The following is a 24,847-nucleotide window of genomic DNA, read 5'->3' as shown; positions in this document are numbered from 1 at the left end:
AAACTGAATATAAATAATTGTGAATCATTGAAACATTCATTTTAAATTATCAAAGCGAAAATGATATAAGTACTCGATTGAACAATGCCGTACACAGTCAAGATTTTGCACGAATCACTCGTTGCGACACAGTGAGAAGCGTCTTAATTAAAAATTAAAATAACCCTATTTTAAAATACATTATAACAACCAATTTTCTGGCTACATATCTAACAGGACGGTTATGAATAATAAAACAATCATTTTTACAAACAAAATTTAAAACTTAAAGATAAATAATATTTGTGATATTATAAGTATGCATGTGTTTAAATCTAATCATTGCACGGTGACATTATTAAAATTTTACAAATAAATAATAATTATAATTAAGTTCGAACAGTAATTGTACTGTCACATTGGTAATTAACTAACTATAACTGGAAGATATCACACGGGCTAACCCACCGGAGACAGGTTTGATTTTGCAGGATCGCTCAAAAAGACATAATGACATACTTAATAAAATTGATATACGTAACTCGTTTAGTTGAACTAAATTATTTAAATATTTGTAAGTATTGAATTCTTCAAGTATTAATTTATGTTTTAAGTTAATTTTGTACATCAATGGAATTAAGAAAACATGTCAAATATAGTTTTTTGTGCAAAATGACAACAGGTCAAAATTCCATGTTAGAATTAAATGATAAAAGAAAGATGGAGAAAAACTGGAGCTAAATATAAAGAAGAAGGTAGTTGACCATTATGTTTTTTGCTCAGAACACACACAGAACTGGTCACTATTTTGATTAATTTAAATAGAAATTGATTTTATAAATCAAATAGGTAATTCTGTGGTAAAAGTGCTTAAGTCAGTTTGATTGCAGCTGAGATAATTGGATTAGAAATAAATCACAGTTTTCAAAATATTCTTGCTTAGAAGTCAATTAGTATATCTTGTTTTTATTGCTTTTAGATTATTTATGTAATTATTTATGTTAAGTAATTAAATTTTTGATATTATGTTATATTCAATGTTTTGCATAAGTAATTTTACTTAGAGTTAAAAATGATGTTCTCAATTTATTAAGCTATTTATACAAATTAAAATATCTATTTATTTTGCTTACATATGACAAAATCTATGATACACAAAAAATAGAGCACAATTGGTATTAAAATTTTAATTTCGTAAAAACGTGACTTAAGAACTTTTACCCTGCAACCACAGAACAGAATTCATAATAAATATATCGGACTCTATATAACCAAGATCATAAAATGATAGCTACATACATCTATTATTAAGTAATTTCAACTTTTAAAAAATCAAAATTTAATTATAAATGTTTTGTTTTCACCATTTCCTGCATCTTGTAACAGCAGCGACAAATCGGCGCCGATTGTCTCCAATGGGTTAAAACAAAAAAATTATGGCACACGTTGAGAAAGCAAAAGGTTTGTTGAAATCAATCAATGCTATTATAAGGAGTCGTCCATATAAATAATGTCGCACAATATTCGATACTTTTTTTTAACCCAAAAATTACCAAATTATATCAGACCTCCCCCCTTAAGGCATATCATACATCGACGACCCCTATTACTATAGTGTTAGTTTATAGGTGAAACTAATTCAAAGAATATGTAAGATATTAGGCATTTTTATGATTTTGGTAACCAATCTCATGAAGATTCTTTCCATGATCGTGACGTTTTCTTCAATTTTTTTGAATACATACGTAATGTTATCATAAATATGAAAATAGTTTCACCTTTAAATTGATATTACACAATATGTTTTGATCCGATAAATTGTATTTGAAAAAAAATGCAATGTTTTTTTAAACCATAAACAAAAAAAAATAATACATATATTGGCAGTAGGTATCGACAAATATGTCCACCTTTTCTAATAGTCAACAAAGCAAATATCATTGAAACTCTTGTTTATTACAAATTGCTATAGCACAATTTCAAACGTAAAAGAATGTATATTTCAATGTATGAGAGATTATTAACGGAATCCAAATTGCAGGCCTCATATCTCGTTAAAATACATGCATGTTGAATAAAAATTGTGGGTTTGCTGCCAAAAGTTGGTAAGTCAATAGTTTGGGTATTTACAACTACTTTTCCAACGCTCCATTAGAGATTGTCCATATATTTATGATGTTAAACGATTTGCAGTATTTTTTGGACACCCCCTATCTAAATAAGTACATAGCATTTTCAAACTGTCCACCCCCAAACGTTAAAAAATATATACATTAATAATGATCGATGTCATTATAATGTTAAAAAGGCAGATTAATATCTAAAAGAGTAGTCTGAGTAAGCATTATATTGTTTTGGTTTTGTGATGTCACATTTTCTAACCCCCCCCCCCCCAATCATTAAACTTCTTCCTCCCTCTGCGCGATGTCATATATGGATGACCACTAAAACTCCAAAAAGGATGCGGTTGGCACATCAATATGTATGATGATTTTACGTAAGAAACAACTTATAGAAAAGTAAATTTTTTTGAGAAACAATGATATTCGCCGAGCGTCAATAACTACCGTGTCGTGGCAGAACATAATTGCATCAGTCCGCAGATAGATTTTTTTCCAAATTGTGTTTATGACGTACGCATGTACAAGTTTTTCTGTTTTAATTGTGAAAAGAGAATACATGTCAAACCGTATGAAGAATATTTTCATTAATTAAATTTAAATATGAGACTCGACTAGGGAAAACTTCAGCTCCACATAATATTAGAAAGAATTCACAATGTGGCTATGTATTGTGAATTGTGAATACGTCTGACTGGAGTATGTAATACAGTCCCATTTACAACATTAAACAAAACAACAGATATTAAAGCTTGGTCACGCGTTGTGTACATAAACACATTTAATTTTTAATTACTAACATCCTCCCCCTACCAATATTACAACACCCCCTTAGTACATCATTTGTTAACTATAAACCATTGAAAAAAAAATGTTTCATATTATAATCAATAATTTTAAATATTTACCTAATATGATACGACCACCGTTTTTTCATAAGTCAACCTACTAATATTTAAAACTTATTAAGCGTAATTTCGTTTGAATAAGATTAGAAATTCAAGCAGCTAACTTTAAAAATATAAATCCCCATTGAGATTTCAAAGATTACTTATTTATCCAATTGAGAATGAAATTGTTGAAGAACGATTTATTATTTCTTGTCTGTTGTATCAACAACCATTCACTTAATATGAGACCACTAAATTATATGGACAATGTTAGCGCAAAGATATTGTATGTCAATTTTTAGTTACATAATAAGCCAATATTACGACCAAAGACTGTTTTAAACTAATTGCAATTCTTGAATTTATCCCTGAAATAGATTTTTGTTCAAGTGTGCCGTTACACTGGACTGAGTATACCACAGACAAGAAAATAATAAACAGAATGATTTTTAAAAAAATATATCAATTCTAAGTGCACTATGTACACTAATAATTGCAATAATTTTATTGTTGAACAGCACAAAAAATAAATCCATACGAAATGTATGAAAACTCATGAGTGTCTTAATTTTAAACTGGTAAATTCATCACACCAAATTTAATAATACAAAGACAAAACTAAAGTTTGTGCCCCACTATCTATTTATAATAAAAGCTGGTAATATCGCATGACTTCGAAGCGAATTGTTTGAGCCGAATTATTATTTAATAACTTTACTATTCTATAGCCAAATAATTAAAAAAAAAACCATCAATGCAATCTTTGGCACCGGTATAAATAATACACTATCTGTAGGCACAGACAAAATCAATAATAACGCTTAATATCGAATGAGTCATAACATTTCTATATTAAAAGTTGCATTTAAGACAGCAAACGGTATTTTTTTGGCAATGTGCCCCACTGAATTTTAATTATAGATTCATTTTTTATTTTATTTTTTGAATTGAAAGAAATAAATGGATATCCTGCCGGCAAACATTTATAGTATATATTAAATAATTTTGATACGAAACACACTACAACGTACATTGTTTGATAGTTTGAAGGACTACATAATAAGAGTAGGGAGGGGGGCCGAGCATGCCAACCCAATTCAGCAGGAGCGATGTAAGCACTGTCCGCCTGTCCATTTGTTCAATAATACAGTAAAACCCCGATAATTCAAAATCAACAGGACAGGAAATCGGGAAAAAAATTATTTACGAAATAAAAACAGCACCTAATACTGTTTTGTAAAATTGTTCGCAATCACTATTTGTGAATTTTTGCGAAAATTTCGATTCACGGCGAATTTCGAATTAACCATGTTCGTATTAATGGGATTTTATTGTAACTCGAAAACTATTTGACTAATATTCACGATATTGACACTTGACAGCCAACATTGTTGATAATATTTTATAGTGGAATATTTAACTTAGAAGATGCGCGGATGCAATGTCTTTTAGTGCGCAGGAATTACAGTGATCATTTTTATGGTTGCTTTGTGGACTGCACTTACATCAAGCCAAGCATTGCTGATTTTCGCTCAGTGCTGATCCGACCATGTCTTGTTTTCTGTCAAAACTATCGCAAAACACGCTAATGTGGTATGTTTATTGTAGACTTTCATCTCGATTCTCAGGGGCGATCGTTAGTCGTAAATATGACAGATCAAGCTTCATTTATTTTCATTCTATTAACTGACAAATTAATTAATTAAATTAATACTTATTTAAAGTTTGCAAGCAGGGTAACCGCAATATAGTTACAATGTATTATTTACGGCGATCAAAAACCTATGTTAAATTTTTTTTTTTGTTATAGCGCACTATAACGCGAATTTATAATTTGAATTTGGGAAAATAATAAATAACCAAAGCAATTGTATAAATCAGACGTAAATTTAAATACTTAGTATGCAAGAATTCTATTGTAAACTAAAATAAAATTTAAATAAATAATAGGATTGAAATTAACGACATTATGTTTTGCTATCTTTGGCAACATACTATGTAATAAATCACTGAAAAACATAACGGATAATTATTAATGATTACACAATTGATTAAAGCAATGACTAACAAAGACAAATCATGGCAACATCTTTTTAAAAGTATTATAATTTTATAATATCTGAGGATTGAAAACAAGTGTACCGGTGACTAAATTAAGTAAATCGACTTGAAAGGTAAATATTTGATTGTAAATTCTACATTACTGTTTTCAGCATTCTGTAAACGAGGTTATGTTGTCAATTAAGCCAATATTACTCAATAGTGGAATAGTAGAAAAAAATCTTATTTTAGTGTTTGAAGAGGAACAATTCTTTTTCAATTTTCTGTTTCATGCAAAAAAATATGTACGTGGCAGTAGCGAAGGGTGGAGGTAGACTGTTAAGATCTGCCATAAATAGTGCACATTAAACTTTGTTAGTCATACATATTTGTTTTTATTGAACTAAGACTACAATTTGCAGATGGTGTTGGTTAGTTTTTAAAAATCAATTAAACCTTGCCTAAACAAAACCATAATAGTTTTGGTATACTTTGGACTATATATGACAAAATTGTGCAAACTTTTTCATTCATACTTATTTTTTTTGTTGGATTAATAATACATATTACACATATAAATTCATTAAGCCCTGCCTAAACCAAACAATAGATAAAAAATATTCTATCTATAAAATATTCAAAGTACCTAAGCATCCATTATGTATGATTTAATTACATAATTTTAGATATTTTATAGATAGATGAGTATTTTTTGACTATTATCTATTATGGTTTGGTTTCGCATGGTTTAATTGAAATTTAAAAACTAATCAACACCATCTATAAAATGTAGTATTATTTCAATGAAAACAAATACACATGACTGACAAAGTTTAGTGTGCACTATTTATGGCGGATCTTAACAGCATACTTCCACCCGTCGCCACTGGTACGTGGAGATGTAAATATTGCTGATTTTTTAAATTATATGTCACTTGTACTTGTTAAATCCACAGTACCTCAATTATTCAAAAACCAGTTTGAACGTTCAGTAGAAAGTACAACTATTATATCCAACTGCAACAATACGTAAAAAAATGTTGCAACAAACAATTTTTAGCAACTCATTCATGCAGTTGCCAGTTTTAAAATAAGTTATTGAAAGTGAGTTACTCTGTTCTTACACATTTTTGTATACATACTTAAATAAGATTGCAGCCGAATTAAATGAAAAAATATTAACTTAAATCACATATTATGTTGAATGGTATGAAATGACTAGCAGGTATTTGGGTATCAACCATATTTTTTACAGCAAATTACCTATGGATATTTTAAATAGGTATAAATAAAGAAACAAGGATCTTTTTTGAATACAGCGAAATCCTGGTTCAAATAGGAAGTGAATCGAATTGGCCATTTTGCAAAATTTCGGCAAGAATATTAATTGTTCTTCAATATATTAATATGCATTCATTTAATGAGAGAAACCTAATACATAATATTATGTATAATGCATAAATTGTACACAAAGAATCATTTATGTAGGTTATATTATGATATAAGCCACATTCAGTTTACAAAATATAATCAATAAAGAACCTGCTGTAGGACAAATTTTATACTTTTAATTAATTAAAAATGTGCTATTTTTAATTAGGGTAACATTAAGTCAATGTGAAATTTGAAATACAAACATGCAATTACTATAGATTGGTTTAATAAATTATAGCGATAAATAATAGCAGATGTTTCATTTTAATCCTGAACGGTAAATAAAGAATTAATTAGGTCAGTGCAATACCATGTTATTTGGTACGGTGAAGCGTTTCTGCGTGTCCCCGCTAGACGGGGTGAGAGGCGTCAGGGGCAAGCTGTGGCCCCCGATAGTGGCCGAGACGGTGGAGTGACTCAGCCGCACCTGATTGGCCGACTGCGGAGACTTGTCTTCCCTGGGACTGGCCCTCGGGGATGAGGCCGGTGTCAAAATGCCAAATGACGTATTATTCTGCGACACACCATTCTCGCCACTAATGTTGATATTGTGGCTTATAGTTTTGTACGTGACGCTTTGAATTGTCTTCGTCTCGCCGTCTGTGCGTGAGTCGGTTTCCAGTTTGGAATGGTGGACTAGATTGACGCCGTTGGGTGCGGCGATGACGCCGGGAACGTTTATCTGAAGGTTAGCTACAGAGTGACGAGGGACGGCAAGCGATGTGACGCTCGAGCTTCCCTCTTTAGAGAGCTTGTTGCCGGCATTTTCCAGCACGGCTCGGATAACTTTTGTGCTATCCGCTGGCGATGTGTCGATGGTTGGCGTCACATGCCGAGACTGATTAGTCAGGTGATTTTGAGACGATGCCACTACGAGTCCCTGCAACGCCTTCACGACGGGCAACGACAGCGGTTTTAAGGTGTGCGGAGTGAGAGGGGGAGGGGGCAGGCTTACGGCGGGAGAGAGGGAGAGAGACGGAGAAGGAGGTTGCGATGTGAAGTGTTGTGAGATGGAATGGTTCTTCAGACCCTGCGCAGTCTTGTAGCTTTTGCCGCAGTGACACTTATATCCTTTTCTTACTCTGAAAAATTAAATTGTACCAATTTAGTTACTAATACCTTAACATTATACATGTATAAGCAAAGTGTCAACTTACCACTAAGACTTTTTATGTTATCTAACATTTATACAATTATAATAAATGGAAAAAGGATAGGACTGAATTCAAAATGACAAATGCAAATGCTGAATGGCACATTACTTTGTAAACATTGTTTGAAATTTTGATTTTACACAATGTACATATTACGTGAAAAGAGAGATAATATTATACATACTTAATATGAATGAATTGAAAAGTTTTAATACGATAAAGTATAAAACAATGTCAATCTTCATATTCTATGGTTAAACTTGGTTCATAAATTATCAAATTTGTTTAATTTAAAAATGGGTCATAGGCATTCTCTGCCATAAAGGGTTCGGTTACATGTAAATTGTAGTTCAAAATTTGTTTGCCGCTGGCTTCCTGTACACCGACAAGAAAACATGTTTTATTTAGACATGAATTTTATCTCAGTAATATAAGAGGTTGGACAGTCTAATATACGACGATATATTTCCGATACATTTCACAGTGAAGTGTGATACGGTGAACTGTACACGTACAAATTTCTGGAGACGAAAGGGTTCACCAAAATTAGGTCACCTGTGTGAACCATACCAATAATTTGTGGTTGACACTATTTTACCCCAAAATATTTATCAAAATATTGTTGGATAACATAGTCCGAAAACACTTGTGTATTTTTTTTAATGGCTTAAAAGCAATTTTATTCTTATAAATGATGAATTTGAAAACCTAATAAACTAAATTTTAATAATAAATATGACCATAAAATATAATGTAATAATAAGATGGGACCCTGCAATGAATTCACATTTTTTTACAATAATTGTAAGTTTATCTTTGAATTAAAAAAAATATATATATATTTTTAATGTTTTTAGATACATATTTATTAATTAATACAGTTGAAATTGTAAATTATCAAAAAAAAATCTCAAATTGCAAACTTCGTATTTTTCCGCAAGGTTCTCTGTTGACATATAATTATGATCCCCGTTAATTGATTTGCAAATGCAAATAACGCACTAATTACAAAATTAATTAAAAGTGCCCACAAGCATTGTGTTATAACTTTATCGCATTGACAAAATGAAGATCATGTAAGTTTACCGTAGCGTTTCACAAAAAAATAGTACGCACACGTTGTAGTTACATAGAAATGAAAATATAATTACCGGTTGTGGAGGGAAAGTTTTTTACATAATATTAGAAGGATGATTTTGGAGCGGACTTGGGTTTTCTTCTGCGTATGGGGTTGGATTTCAGGATTTTCCTAGGATGTAAAGCGGGCACAGGTATCAATAATTTTGTATATTATAAAGATAATGGACTACCAAAAAGATTTCACATGTAAGATAATATGACTTGGCATTAAATTAAATGGTAACTTATATTAAACCTAAGAATATATTTTTTCATTCACTCTGAAATCTGTATTACAATAACGTAAAAATGATGACATCACAGTAACAAGATCTGGAGTCATCGTATTTCAGAAAAATTCCTAGAACAGTGTCATGTTTAGCTATTTTATCAATGCATGATATATTCGTCGCCAGACAAAAGTGACCATCAGCAAAAACAAACTTTTGAAATATGTAATAGTCTTTGAAACTTTAACGCTGGATAAAAAATTAAGATGCATGTTTGCTCTCTGATTGGTGTTCAGTATTTTGTCCTATTTACTGTTTGGCCATTGGCCATTGGCATAATAATAAAATCAAAACTACAATTTCAACTTATGGTAACTTTTAAACCTAACCTAACAATGTTTTAAGCCTAATGAATAGTATAAATACTTACAAGAGCAGGCTCGCAGATTAAATGACACACGGCGACCGTCTTACCCGATTGCGAAAAGTAATTTTTTATCTATTCACTGAGTCGTAAGCAGAATAGAATAATTTCTATTTTCAGTCCGATCCATGACCTTAGGGTGAAAGTTTATACTGAAGACTATTTATAGGTTCAACCTCAGACCAACAGGCAGTACACTGTCAATCCTGTCAGTTTTACATTCGCTTTTGGATTGATTAAACTATTAATTAAAAGACAATAATAAATCAGCAACGTATTAACTTATGTAAATGGGCATTTTCGCCAAAGTTTGTACATTGCGTTTTTGGCATGTCCCATGACTTCGATTGATTTTTTCATAGTTATTATATTATAGAATATTGGAAAGTTATGTCTTTTTAACATGAAAATTTATTAATTTACTTTATTCGATCAGTTAAATACAACTGTCTGACCAGTATATATTTTTAATTGATTATTTAGATCGAAAGGTAGTGTGTTTTTACCATGTCCCACCCCTAAATTCAAATAAACAAAGTCTGATTTCGTCATTAATTTTGAGTGTGTAAAATTAAATTCGAAGTGTCTTCAACAGCTTACATTATATATTTTTGGAACATATACAGGTTTTTCCGTAAATTTGGACCAATATTGAAAAAAATCACGTTTAAAGTGTGTCCCAGGATATTTGAAAAAGCGGAATTCCACATTCCGTTACCACGATTTTAGCATGAAGGCGAAAAAATTCCACTATAAATATGTATTTTTTTAATGTAGCAACACTTTTGTATAACACTGATCGCCATTTACATTTTAAATTGTTGGTGTGTGTCGGTATCGCTATCGGAACAGGTTGCTTTCTGGGTTGGTCATTTAAGGAGTTCCACTACTGTTACCACGATTTGTAAGGTAAGAAATCACATATTTCCATTTCACATACTATATATATGGAGCTTATCTTTCATACTACAGATGTAATAAAACATATCGCAGGTTTAACAATAAAACTAAGCTAAATTTTGGCTTCAACCACTTCTGAAACACAATCCGTTACTTCCGTTCCGAAACTATATTGGTGGTAACGTATATGTGGAATGTAAAAGTAACGAAATGGAATGCATAAAGTTGGGTTTACATTGTGTGTTTAGTTCTTCATAGATTATAAAAAGTTTTATTTTGTCTGTTCGTATGAAAAACAAAAATATTTTCATTAAAAAATATAGAAAATAAGCTGGCTATATAATAAAGATTAAAAAAGTATGTGATATGTCTGAATACGCAAAACTAGCGCAGATAAAAGTATGGACAGATAAAAAAACAACAGAAGAAAAAGAAAATACACCAGACTGAAATAATTGCGAGACAGGCACTGACTCTATCATACTCTTTCTGTTATACGCCACCAAAATTTTAAAACTTCTCCATACATTTTAGGCATAGAAATTTATAAAAATGTATGAAAAAGTATTTTTTTGTCACGTTTAACAGAAATGTGTACCCTATTAGATTTAATACCTGGAACTGTAGGTATTCGCGAAATGTCAGAAAAGTACGTCTTGATTACAATCAACCTGTATAGCTACATTTTATGTTGATGAATACAAGTAAATTTCAAGACAACATACAGTCGAACTTGGTTATTACGAGGAAGATGGGACCGACTGAATTTGCTTGTTATAAGCGTTACTCGTTATATCAGAGAATAGGTATTTTTAAATGAGCATGTCACATTACACAAAAAGACGAAAATAAAAAATTTGGAAACCATCGTAAAAATCCCCGAAACGAGCATGGCATTCATAAACTACAAAAGAAGATGTTTATTGTAATGAACGCTGGTAGGTACCTACGGACTTCACAAACCTTGGAGTTTTCAACCATATGCGTGGATACTTTTTTATTATTGTCGGCGAAACACCAATAAGGTAGGTACTTAGACACTTTACTAGTGTCATAAACGTAATCCGACCCCGGCGGCATCCTGTCCAATCGGATTTTATTGCTTAGGGTCGAAATGTTTTAAAACGATCGACACATTAACAGTATTTTAGCTCGGTATATCCGATAAGTTGCTCGTTATAACAGTGAATAAATTAAATGTATGGCGAAAGTCATAAACCAAATGTCAACAAATGTTTCCTTATTACATCCGAGATCTCGCTATGTCCGAGATCGTAATAACTGAGTTCGACTGTAATTATTTTCGTAAAAGTTATATACTCCGTGCCGCGCTAGGAACTCGCGTCCGAATCCCTTGCTGATTTAATTTTTTTCATATATTGTTAATTTGCTTTAAAATATTTTTTATCTGAGTTACAAATAATATAAATGCCAAATAAAAGTTATGGTAATGTGTAGTGTGTCAAAATTATTACCTACCTTATTTTACTAGTATTGTGAAATTTATTATAAAATATGTCTATTTTAGTGATTAAGTTTGGTTTGTTTTGTTATTGTGACGCACGTTGAATAATATCTAACTATCAAAAAATTCAAATAAATTTTATAAAACAAAAAATTGTTTTTATGGTTACATGTAACTTTAGCTTTACAAATTACACTCCGTTACCATTTCGTTACATTCCGAAAATGTCCCAAAAAAAGTTGAACGTTAACTATTTTTCATTTGATTATTAAATAACGAAACTTATGTATTTTTCCAATAAAATGTAGTAAAAGTGATTACTGTCTTTAAAAAAATAGCAGAACGAACATTGATTGGTTTTTTCAAAAACTAAAGGAAAAATGCTCTGCCATTATAGACATACGGTAACGGAGAGGAACGAAATGTGCCCACGAATTAAAATTCAATAATATGTTTTGACTATTTGTAGTTTTATTTTTAAGTGTATGGTTTTTTTAATCTAATAAAGCTTTTTTAAGTGATTAAAAGTGTATCATTCATGTTTTATAAGCTTAGTTTCATGGTCACGGAAAGGAAACTTATTATGCCCAATTTGATAAGAAAAATGATATAAATATTGTATTAATCAATATTTTGCTGAAAAATTGCTGTCACTAATTCGGCAACAGAACAAGGAATCTGCTAGCTATATAAAAATGATTAATTTGAGTGAAAAAATAATATCACCCAAATTTCAAACATGTACAAACTTTGGCGAAAATGCCCAAATACAATGTCCAAAAGTTAACGATAATATTTCAAGTAAGAAAATATTAGGGAAGAATGTTTAATTCAGCCACCAAACTAACCAACACATAGATATATATATATGTTTACTTGTAATTAACACTAGCAACACAACATAAGTTATGAACGAATGAAATCAATTGTTAACATGATCGAATTAGTACCTGAATTGTTGCGTTAAATTGCTGTTTAAGATTGATAATCAGCGTGAGTCGTCAAATCTGCAAGTCTGTTTGCGTAATTAGAGCATAATAATGTATCCTACTTCAATATATAGGTAACTTAATTTATCCCTTACATGATTTGAACATAATTAATAAATCAACACATGTCTGTCTGATTGTAAATAAAAGAGAGTTTTGTATTTTTATAAACCACTTTAAAATTGAAAAGCAAACTTACTTTCCGTCCTTTTTGTGGCCATTCTTAGAGTGATACTTAATTCCGTTGACATTTTTATATCGTTTCTTGCATCCGGGCACGGGACAGGCAAACGGCTTCTCCGAAACACCATTGGACTGGCTTCCACTGCCCATTGATGAAGTATTTATTCTGAAACATTGAAGTATCCATCAATAATATCTGACAGGAAATGCAATTAATCTTTTCATCACTGCCAATTTTCCTTGATATATTAAAGTAATGATAAGCTGTACGACTGACTCAAAAGCGATCTTTATAAACTTGCCACTCAAATCAAACGGAACATGAATATGTCTATCAAAGACAATAAGTGCTTATAGAAAAAAACATGTACTAATACCGCCTGTACACGTGCATGTATTTACTGGCACCAAAAGTATGTAAATTAAACTATCGCAATAACTGTTTACACGTAAAAGTGCTGACTGTCTCGCCAATATCATTCTTCAAGCGTAAGCGAGACACGTTGTTTTCATTGTATGATGCTATTTGACTGGTTATGAAAATTGGTAAACGTCAAAATGCTCGGCGCGGTGTAGTTCGTATTTTTTCCGGCAGGTCCGCCACTATTCTTTTACTATGCATGCGCATATATCATGCAAGTTGCAACTATCATGTGAAAATTCAGAAGCCGCTATACTTTTTTGATTCATGCATGCAGTCTTGTAACATGCACGTTAATACATGTTTACATTTGCATTTTATCATTATGGTCGCGACAATACCAGTGTACAATGCCGCCAGTAAATCCATCATGTATAAACGGGGTGTTATGATGAGATTGCACTTGCATGGAGCGCATTTGGGGGTGCAAAATTATATTTAAGTAATCACCCATTGCGCCTAAAGTATAGTATTCAACCAATGTGTTCTACCGGTTATTACGTAGGCATGTGAAATATAGTCCTTTCATGTAAGAGTTCCAAAAACTAACAGTAGAGCAGTGTGGCGTGGAAACCACATTAGAAACCAATAGCTAAAGAGGTAGACAAGAGCATGCCATGATAGATATAGCTAAGCTGATGAAATGGAAATGGGCTGGTATTTTGATCGATGAATGAATAACCATTGGACAAATGCAGTCATATAGTGGTACCCAAATGCCACTAAAACATAAAGAAAACTCAGGAAATGATATTAAATAACAACAAAAATACGCTTGGTGCCAAAATAATTGTTAATTTTTTAAGGGTAAGGTATTTCTTTGTTTGAAACTGAGACATCTGGACTGTGCCAAGGGGGATTTAAGGATACTCAACTAAAACAACCGGAATGGAAAAGGTTTTTAGAGGAGGGCAAGACCTGCCATGGGTTTGTGCATAGTACCAGAGTTGTTTTTGATTCACTTCTTACACTAATTTAAATACACAAGATAGGACATGAAAGTAATTAAAATGTCACTCATAGATAGAATCTCATACCTGCTTCCATATCGGAGGATGAACTCAGAGCTGAACTCTTCCACGTTAGTCCAAGAGTCGTTGCTGTCCTCCGACTGGCCGCTGAGCATTTCTTCTTCATCGAATTCGCTTCCTGTGGTGCATAATGACTCTAATGAATTCATTTCGAGTCTAGTATATCCATTATATTAATTTAAAAGGTCATTCACATTCCTAGGCAGAGTTAATAAAGATATTTCGGATCCAAACCATCATCAACCCATCTTTATATCTCTCACGTCGTATGAAGACAAGTGTCTGCACAGTAAAAATATTGAAAACAATGAATGTAGGTAAGTATAATAATTATTCATATTATTGTTTATGACGATTTTGTTATCAGCACACCTTGTGTGAATTGAATATTGAAATAATAATAAATTATGTCGAAGTCAATGAGACACTACCAGTAATATTTTTATCGAAGATATAAGTAGAACGATATGACACTAAATGTATGATTGCTTTTATTATTCAAGCTGGCTACAAACGGAACTGCATACTTGATCAGTATACACAAGTATGCATCACGAGTCATATAATAGCCTCCACACGGCAGAAGAATACTCGAACAGCACCCGTTTAAAACAAACAAAAAAACCTTATTGGTTCAGATTTGCGCCAGTCTCTGCAAACATTCAGTTATACCAGCACAAGTATACAATACAGTATATTTTCATGGAGCTTGTACAGTCAAAAGCCTAGGTAGTGCAATATTATTATACTAACGCTCATGTATATTTGCGCAAAAAGTCATGCAAGTTCGCAGTTACGTTTGTTGCCACCTTTAGATCAGTTAATTCGTCTTTCCCTTAATTATTTAATTGATTCAAATTATGCATATCTACAAATACTCATTACTCCGGTAAACACTATCAAGATTACATCATTTTGACATTGATAATTTTTACCAAAGTAAATGAAACACGTCTTGTATAATGATAACTGAAAAAAAATTTTTGAAGCAGAGTTATTATGTCATTATATGGACCAGTAATTCAATCCAATCAAAAAGGCTTATTCCAGCACGCACAGTTTCAAGAATACATCAATATTACTATGGCAATACTGACATCTCCATAACATGTCAGCATCGATACAACTGTATGAAATATCCCTTACACAGATTTTCATCATATAATATCAAGCAGGATTATAAATAACATCACTTGCTTTTGTTTTACATAGGAATCTTTTCATTCACTTTATTTAAATCGTACATCTAGAATTTAAGATATATTCTATAGCGTCTAAAACAGCATGGTGTGGTATTGGTGAATATATAGCAACATCCATCTCTATCACACAGCACTTCTCGTCAGAGAATCAAGTAATTTATCAGACATCCATATAGAGTGATATAATCATGAACGCTTGCTTCGTCTCTGCTATCCCAACAATCCTTGTCCTGGTGGGTATCAGGATGTAAGTAACATGTTTAGCTTGAAGAGTAAATGGATGTGCTTGCAAAGTCAGATGTTTCTTTTATGTACCCCGATATTTCTTATTTTGATTCAAATACAAATAAGTGGTGTAGGTGTATGTGAGTATAAGTGTTGAACATACCAGTCGGTGTATTACTCCGCACCGACGGGGGCTTGACAATAGAGACCAGTTTCCGGCGGACGTCTTGAGTGATGGGACTCTCCCTGCGAGACGCTTCCGTAAAAAAACGAAGCACATAGCTTAACGGAAGACATGATGGTTGCGATGCTTCCTTCTGTTCTATCACTAATGGGTCATAATCTATAACAAATACAATTATTTAATGAGCATCTACTGCCTAAGTGGTGTATAGTATGGATAAATGAGGCTTAAATTGGACCAGAACCCCATATGTCTTTCTGGATGGATAAAACACTTAGTTAACTTCAAAATAATTCAAAATTGTGATAAAAATGCTATGGTGTACTCAATGTGTTTAGTATGAAATAACACTTTCGCTAACAATTCTGCCGGGTGTGTTAATTACATATCCACTTGTGCTGTCATTTTTGTGTGACTATTGCACTGAGCAAGCACAACCTAGGCCCAAAGCACAAGTTCAAACCCCAGGGGCCTTATGTTAGAACTTGCGAGTCCAAGTCGCCCGGTCGACATGACGTCATATGACATCATTGTGACGTACTACCGGAGTGATAATAGCATTCGAGAAATTAACGCTCCTCAAACACTGGCGTTATCCATTGTCCCCATACACAAATAGGTGTTTCAGCATGTTTGAGCCGTGTGCGTTGGGCGGCTTGCCTCGACCGTGTATTGGCGTACGTCACAATTACGTCATGTCGTTGGGTGACTTAATGTCACAAGTTAGAACATAAGGCCCCAGGTGAGACACAAGTACCAACTGGCTTTTAGATAGCTACAGTTAACCGTTTTACACATAGAACACATCCCAAACATATTAGGGTTACTTTGGATCTCTGAAGTATGAGTTATTTAGTTGAAATAGATCTACCACCTGGTAATGCTTCTGTCATGAAACGCAGACTAGGTACATGTAGATTGCTGTATTTTGTTGTAGACTACACAAAGCTCTGGTTTTATCTACACGGATAACCAGTTGTCTCAAAATAAAGCTATTAGGGTGGACTAATATGGATTATAATGAGATATCTTGGAGCTACAAGCCGAATGATTTACTTACTCCATTTTTTCAAATAGGTACCTACTATATAGTAATCTTCTTTCACAAAATGTTTGAAATAGTAATAGAAAATTAAAGTTGTATTTCGGCTCGATACGCAGTATTCTATAATACACTCATGAACTTATTCATTAGGTACACGATTCCATGGGTTCGTAAGCAGGATTCATATTACAATATTGTGAAGGAGCTGTGTTATGTTGTAGACATATTGATTTTAAAAACATAGACATTGAACTAAAAGACATTTAATCATTTAATAAAATTGCTATATGATGAATGAAAATATACAAAAACGTTCGTGTTTACCTTACAACAATAGATATCAATATTATTAAACCGGAACAACTCAACCCTTGCAATCAGCTGTGGAAACGTATTTTGGCGTAGTATGTATTGTTTACCATTTTATGGGACGCACATGTAGTGAGAATTTCGAGTAATTTCACACGTAAAGCCCCATTCCGGAGTAAATTTACGTTACTGATAATACGGGTTAATAATATTAATATTGTACCCCTGTCATAAGGGTGGGTTTGAAACCTGTGTAAATTGTCATAACATCGCATAACAGCCCGCGGAGTAAAATTTATGAAAATAATAGAATGTTTAAATAATTACCTATGTGTGTATCTTCAATATGTTGAATGAGATCGCCTAAACTAGGAAAAGTTATGCCACAACCATTAAATTTACAGATGTTTATCATAAAGACGGCCATATCTGACAATGTCGAGTCAATTAACTCCCAGTTTCATAGCCGAAGTATTTTTACATAACATTTTGTCGAATGACTCAAATGAACATACCGGAGGTATTAATTGAGTTTAAAAAAATCTTTTATCAGTTAAATGACTATAATAATTTGATTTTAGTGTAAACCGTACTGTTTCTATTAAACGATACTACATTTGTTTTGAGCTCTGCTATCACGAGAAGACGGCAGCGCCACAGCTGAGATCGATAACAGCCATATATTTTCGCAATTTGGATTGTGGCCAAAAAACGAACTATTACAACGCCCTGACCGTTCAGCCAATCAGAAGCGAGTAATCGTGTTCCGTTCCCTAGTCACTCGCAAATTGAACATTCCAAAGGCCGGTCTTCTGCTCCTTGCACTGTTCTTTGGTAAGTCGGCTAGTTTTGTGACTTAGAAGTAATCTACATTTTTCTAGTTTAACTTCTCATCATCTGATCAGGTGAAGTGTTCAAAAATCTCTTTTATAAATGTTTTAAAGTGCCCGTGACCTTATTTGAGTGTTATCTCCATTGATTTGTGCAATAAATAATGGATGAAATTGGCCGACTACTCGGTTCGATATTTCTGAGATCAGCCATTTTTTTGTATTATAACACTGTCGGTGCAATGTATGCCAAAAAATATGCATTGTTTCACAGACAATCATTGCACAAATTCAAATAACAGACGTGTCCGAAGGGTTGTATGAGTTTTCTCGACACCGATAGTTACGTATACAAATTACGTAACGGGTCAATCGGCTATGACAACTGATATGACTTTTTTCAAACAAGACATTCGTATGATATCTGCCTATTATATTGACGTTCTTGTTTTATTTCCAGGTTTGTAAGGCCAAACACAAAACCGACAAAATGTTCGCCGCCGCCAAATTCATTACCCCAGTTGCCAGATCCGCTGTAAGTAATCACGAAAAGTTTCTTGATCCCTAAATAAATATTCTTCGCCTGTCTACCATATGAGTGTTATGCAATAAATCAGTCGGTGGTCAATTAAAGTATTCAGTGATGTTTTCTCCGAGTTACACCCACAAATTTTCACTTATTACACCTATTTGATCAATGATTGATCCAATATGTAACTATACATCTATCAGGTTAAATTGCTTGCCCCCCTTATGTATTGTTAATGTCGGCAATCATTGTCAATGGCCTTTATCATTGCAATATTTCATAAATTCGTGTAAAATAACTTGTAACATGATCAAATCATTTTTCATCCAACTTAAATTTTTCTATGTACAATTGTACAGCATAATTACTACATTATCATGTGTGTACCAACCAGTGTAATCAAATAAAACATATTTTATTGATAATTTATTAGCCATTTTCTAGAAAAAAACAAATTTCTTGAAGGGTTGACAGTTACATAATCAGTAACTTTTTTTTTATCTCAACCATTCCTTCGCCAATGATTTCTTTATCAGTTGCCACATATGATTCAGATAAGTCACTGCTAGATTAAAATTATTTTTCCAGTTGCATAAATTCATTAATTTTCAGTGAAATTTTAAAAATCTTTGAAATGTCAAAAGGTTAACCTATAGTTTCTATGGCCGCTTATAAATTGACAATTTGATTTCTGTTTTAAATGTCTACTGTCAAATATCTCCTGGTCAGTCTCTTAACTTGTTATTCAGAATCAAATATTTTTGGCAATTTTCAACTTTTATTGATTAAATTTTTCCTACTTTGCAGACAGTTTTTACTTGGATCAATTTATTACGAATGATTTCTAACATCTTTGTATTACTATGAACCGTCACTGATGAACTATAAAAATATTTTTTTACCATTTGTACTAGAATTTTATATTTAAATAGTTGATTAATAATATTCTGAACATATTTCCACATAATTGAATTAATTGAAAATTCTAAACAGTATGTGTATGAAATGAAAGTTAAAACTGTTGAATGTGCTATTTCCAGCTGATGAACACATGTGTGTCGGGATCCGTCCGACCACTGAGTGCGGCGCTGTACAGCCCCCTCTCACAACAGCAGTTGTCAACCCCCCTGTCCGTGTCCCCCTTGGTAGCGCGCTCTCTCCAGACCTCCGCCGTCACCCGGGATATCGACTCAGCCGCTAAATTCATTGGTGCTGGAGCAGCCACAGTCGGAGTAGCAGGATCCGGTAATTTACAATGACAGCCATTTCTCTGCATGCCCGCTTGATCAAATATCACCTTCCTATACTAACCCCACTCATGGAAAAAAGAGTAGTTTCACAATTTATTCACCGCTTGACTTATGTTTTAATCTAAGAGCGTGTATTCCCGAGCAACATTATGTTGCTGCTGCCGGCAGTGGCAACTCGGAGATCCCCAATTTTTCATACAAAACTCATTCTGGACGCACACAGCAACTCACTGCTGCCGACCCCGGCAGCTGCAGTCGACGGGCTGCCTGGAACCACCGAGTTGCCGCAGTAAATCTTCTGCCACATCAAACACACTGGCAGCGCTGGCTGCCCGATAAGGCAACAGCCCCTCCCACCTCTCTCCGCCTAGTCCTGCGCACCGTCATTCCAATCCGATACACACCCGCTGACACGTTTGCTGACAATCACAGCAATATGAGCTGCCGCGTTGGTCGGCAGCTCGTTTCCTGCCAGCAGCAGCAAGACGATGTTGCCCGTATATTCCCGCTCTAATACGTGGTGTTTTCCCTTTATTCAAGTACTAAGTATAATGTTCCATTTTATTAAAGCATCATAAAAGGCACCATGTATTATTTGGGGTGTCTAAAAACAAAAACTGTGTCCAAGTTCCTCATAGAGTCTGAATCTAACAAAATTTAAAAAATTCATCTGTATTCCATGAGAAATTTCACACAATTCATAATAGCCTATTCATTACTTGTACAACACCCCCAAAATCACATGTGCAAAATGTTTAGAAACAGCAATTTCCAGAGACAGATAATTTAATTAAAGTGATGTGAATAAATGTTGACACATCCAATTTTATTTTTCATGGATTTAGTGCAAAAGGGGATTAATTATATATAATAGACATGTGCATATGGTTCTATTAAATAAAATGTGATGGAAAACAAAAACTAGCGTTAAAACCAACCACTTAAGTTTGACACACAAAAACATAATTTCCCACTAATATTGAATCATGGACTTATCGGTTTTTTTTGTTAGAATCTTCATTTGTTGTATGTATAAGTTTTCTGGCCTTATAATGTTGAGAGAGCTGTTAATTTTGTATGTCACTTTTCCATTACAACTATATAATATTTGATTAAAGAATTACATTAGAGAAATTAACTCTCATGTTTATACTTTTAAAATGAAAATTTTTAATTCGTAACACTTCAATTTGTATGGTAAATATTATCGTGAACTCTTGCCAAAAAACATTCAATCATTTTGCACAAAATTTATTGTAATTAATTTAATTGCAGAATGTAACACTTTACTACCTAATAATTGTATTTGTTAAAATGGAATTGCAGGGATCGGTGTTGGCATGGTGTTTGGATGCTTGATTATTGGATACTCCCGCAACCCTTCCCTCAAACAGCAGATGTTTTCCTATGCCATCCTTGGATTCGCTCTTTCCGAAGCTATGGGACTATTTTGTCTCATGATAGCATTCCTTTTATTATTTGCACTCTAATTATACCCCTTATATTATTTTATGTTTGAAATGTTAACAAACATGAACCGGTACCAATTTTAAAATCATGAATACAGATCACTCACAAAATAATTTTAAATACCTATCTAGTTTTATTTTGCTTTTCAGTCATAGTAATGTTTCATATTATTAAAATTTGGCATTCTCCAATTTAACAATGCACTAAAATTATCATAGCCGGAATCTTGAATGTGTTGCAGTTATTAACTAATTATTCTTAGAGTTTTCAATTGGTACTCCTGCATGTATATCAAATTTCAATGTATTAAAAATTTAACATTTATTAACTGTCAAATTTATACTTACAAATTAATATTACATACTAGGGTTAAGTTTTTTTAGATAAGTTGGTGTTGGCATAATTTAATTTCCATTCATGAATGAATGCATGACCGTAATCTGGATTAAGGTAATTTTGATTCAATTTTCCTAACAGAAACTTTTTTCAATTTTCTTAGCAGAAAAATACGCTATAAAGAATATAGGATTTTTCATTTATTACAAACATATTACTGATATATTGCCTGCCGGTGATAAGCAATGTAATGTCTGGTTCTGAAGTTGTGGGTTCGAATCCCCCGTCTGGCAAATTCACATGTCGTTTCTCAATGTGTGTTTGAAATTGAGTCCAGAATATGGATCCAATAGAATGAGCGATTAGCTGACAACCATTGTTTATTAAAAAAGAAACCTACTAAGGAATTGGCCAAGATTGACTCAGAATTGTAAAAGAAATTGTTAAAAAAATAATATTTTTGTTGTATTTTAATGGTATCTGTGTATGAATGAATTTAGCTATTTTCTTTTATATGTTATGATTTTAAGCCAATTTTGAATATGCAAGAAAGACACTTTTCTGACATGATGATTGTTTTTCAGGTGCCGGAATCGGAACAGTATTCGGTTCCCTCATCATCGGTTACGCGAGGAATCCCTCCCTCAAACAACAGCTTTTCTCATACGCCATCTTGGGTTTCGCCCTCTCAGAAGCCATGGGTCTCTTCTGTCTTATGATGGCTTTCCTCTTATTGTTCGCTTTCTAAGAGAAGCATCTATGACGTCACGGTGGGGGCAGGGGGCCATGGAGTGTTATTCTGGAACTGATTGTGAAGTGTGTCCACCGGGGCAATGTTTTTGTTGAGAAATGTATTTAAGTATATTTAATTTGAATGAAGATCAGGACATCCGCAACGCCGTCTGCCCCGTCGAAGAAGAGCTAGAGCCTCCCGCTTGAGTTATTATTTCATGGCGACACTGCCCGAGTGTTTTAATACCTTCAGGATTGTACTGTAGTAGACAGCAAAAAATCATGTTACATTATAGGATGAGAAATTGCATTAATAACTTACGACATATTCAGTATATATTGTTAAAAAATGTTATATTATTATATATATATGGTGGATGCGATTGTAAACTGTGACAGATTCAATCCAGTGAGACGACTTTTTATTGTGTCCGGTGAAATTATTTATTGCATTTATCATCCGTTTACCATATATTTCATAATCACAGCACACATTTTTCTTTACATGTTGAATATCTTATGTTTGGGAGGATTTCTTTTGAATATGCATATTGTACAGCGTTAGGACTATTAAATAAATAACCGAAGTTGTTGAATTGTTCACCGGCTGAGGATTCTAATCATTAACGATTTTTAATATACACCCTTCAACTATTACTTCCTTTTTTATTATAATCACTACCCTACCTACCCTTAATTATGTGGTGTTAGGGTAAAATTATACCAGTCGAAAATTTCAACATTTCAGTGCTCCAGTTTTAATACAACCTAGGTATATTTATTAAATACATAGTGTATATATTATTTTTAGTACATTCATAAATTGGAATAGGTGAAATAACATGAGTCATTTATTTTGTACTCGAATGTGACTACTTTATAGGGATTTTTAACAGCTTATAAATTTACTGATGTTTTACATACAGCAAGAAAAATACTATCAATTTGGTTTAAAGCTCATTTTCAGATGATTGATTGACCTTTGGTTGTTCCTGAACTCAATATAGTAGTTTCCCAAATCATTCATTTTATATGAGGCGGCCCTCAGTCCAGTGTGGAAGATACTGGCTTCTCATATCGGGGGTTCCGGGTTTGATTCACTTAAAGATCAGTACTGTAATTATTGGTAACAGACTGATTAGCAGATTTTTCAAATCCTAGGGGTGTCGTTTCTTACAGAGAATGATGATCACTCTTTTGGACCATTTCATGCCAGTTATCATGCACCCACGATGGCCACACGGCTTAAGCGTTGGCCTATTGCGTCGTGGGTCCCAGGTTCGAATCCTGGGTCTGGCAAGTACACATTGTTTTTTCAATTTGTGTATGAGTCAGAGTAATGACCCAATAGGTTGAGTAAGTGGCTGACATCCATTTCTCATAAAAATAAAATCTGTCAATACAAACCTCCACTCTGTGGAGGCCTATATTATGATCCTATTAGGATCGGACATGGTCGAAAGAAAAAAAAGAATCATGCACTACTTTAGTAGTAATTTTGGAATGGCGGACTTGATCATCTTGTGAGGATCTCAGCGTCTAAAGGACGCTCGGTGAGTGGATGACTGCTGAATAAATAATCATACACACTTAATGAGCACAGGGACACTGAAAACCCCGTTCGATTGACAAGTTTCAACGGATATAATATTATGTGGCAGTGAAGAACTGGCTCGAAGGCTGTAATTGGTGACCTGTTGTAATTAATGTTCATAAAAATGAAGAATACCTGCTTAACATTTTACTCTCTGAAACAAACAATTCTGACTGCAAAAAAAACTGTTTAAATCTTGGGATATTCACCTATTATCAATTAGACTGGTCAGTGGCGCACCCTGGATTTAATATTGGGGGGGCCCAAGGAGAACGTAAATTAGTCCCATAGACTCTTTCTTCACAGCCTAATTTCTCGTTTATTGCACTCGGTGTACCTACACCATGGGCCCTCAGGCTAGGATATTTGGCGGGCCCCCTACCTACCGCTAAGATTAAAGGCAATGTGAAACACTACATTAACGTTTTTCAAATTGTGTTTTAGTTCAAATTAAGGGTACTTATACAGTGAATTATTGGCGGTTTTTAATACATCTACTTTAATAATGGAGTTGTCGAGCATTGACACATTATAATCAAAAAATATATTGCACAATTATATAAGTAATGGAAAATGTTCATGGCCATGAAGTATAATAGCGCCGCAGGCCACTTTTTTACTATTAAAGCTAATTTATGATGTGTGTTTATCTCACTTATCTGGTCAACCCGACACGCCGGGCCCCCAGGCTAGAGCCCTGTCAACCCTCCCCAGCCATGACCTACACCACTCCGGAATTCGGGTGGACACCGAGAATTTTTT

The 24,847-nt window shown here is 33.3% G+C and overlaps 2 protein-coding genes across 3 annotated transcripts; one reads left to right on the top strand and one right to left on the bottom strand.

Moving 5' to 3' along the window:
• Positions 1 to 4,795: 4,795 nt before the first annotated feature.
• On the bottom strand, positions 4,796 to 17,793 carry LOC147073239 (uncharacterized). Its single transcript, XM_085945136.1, has 5 exons — positions 17,672 to 17,793; positions 15,970 to 16,149; positions 14,386 to 14,497; positions 12,944 to 13,093; positions 4,796 to 7,545 (listed from the first exon to the last, which is right to left on the bottom strand). Exons 1-5 carry the CDS (start codon positions 17,769 to 17,771, stop codon positions 6,762 to 6,764), a joined length of 1,326 nt encoding a protein of 441 aa, XP_085801262.1. The 5' UTR covers positions 17,772 to 17,793; the 3' UTR covers positions 4,796 to 6,761.
• A 330-nt stretch (positions 17,794 to 18,123) lies between these two features.
• Positions 18,124 to 23,114, top strand: ATPsynC (ATP synthase, subunit C). Of its 2 annotated transcripts, none has more exons than XM_085945417.1 (4): positions 18,124 to 18,178; positions 18,635 to 18,709; positions 19,744 to 19,948; positions 22,344 to 23,114. In XM_085945417.1, the coding sequence occupies exons 2-4, from the start codon at positions 18,665 to 18,667 to the stop codon at positions 22,505 to 22,507; spliced, it is 414 nt and encodes a 137-aa protein (XP_085801543.1). In that variant the 5' UTR covers positions 18,124 to 18,178; positions 18,635 to 18,664; the 3' UTR covers positions 22,508 to 23,114. The 2 variants fall into 2 exon arrangements, with proteins under 2 accessions (XP_085801543.1, XP_085801544.1); XM_085945418.1 differs by having other exon boundaries at positions 18,124 to 18,249.
• Positions 23,115 to 24,847: the final 1,733 nt, after the last annotated feature.

Source organism: Rhyacophila brunnea, unplaced genomic scaffold (genome assembly GCF_057557595.1).
Source record: "Rhyacophila brunnea isolate RB1 unplaced genomic scaffold, BYU_Rbru_1.0 scaffold_18, whole genome shotgun sequence".
Lineage (NCBI taxonomy): Eukaryota > Metazoa > Arthropoda > Insecta > Trichoptera > Rhyacophilidae > Rhyacophila > Rhyacophila brunnea.
This window is presented reverse-complemented; position numbering and strand designations above follow the sequence as displayed.

Coding starts and splice junctions, on each gene's coding strand:
- LOC147073239 (XM_085945136.1), bottom strand. CDS start 17,771: ATGGCCGTCTTTATGATAAACATCTGTAAATTTAATGGTTGTGGCATA. Junction 16,150..17,671: donor TATTGAAGATACACACATAG/GTAATTATTTAA, acceptor TATTTGTTATAG/ATTATGACCCATTAGTGATA. Junction 14,498..15,969: donor GCGGAGTAATACACCGACTG/GTATGTTCAACA, acceptor TATGCACCACAG/GAAGCGAATTCGATGAAGAA.
- ATPsynC (XM_085945417.1), top strand. CDS start 18,665: ATGTTCGCCGCCGCCAAATTCATTACCCCAGTTGCCAGATCCGCT. Junction 18,710..19,743: donor CCCCAGTTGCCAGATCCGCT/GTAAGTAATCAC, acceptor TGCTATTTCCAG/CTGATGAACACATGTGTGTC. Junction 19,949..22,343: donor AGTCGGAGTAGCAGGATCCG/GTAATTTACAAT, acceptor ATTGTTTTTCAG/GTGCCGGAATCGGAACAGTA.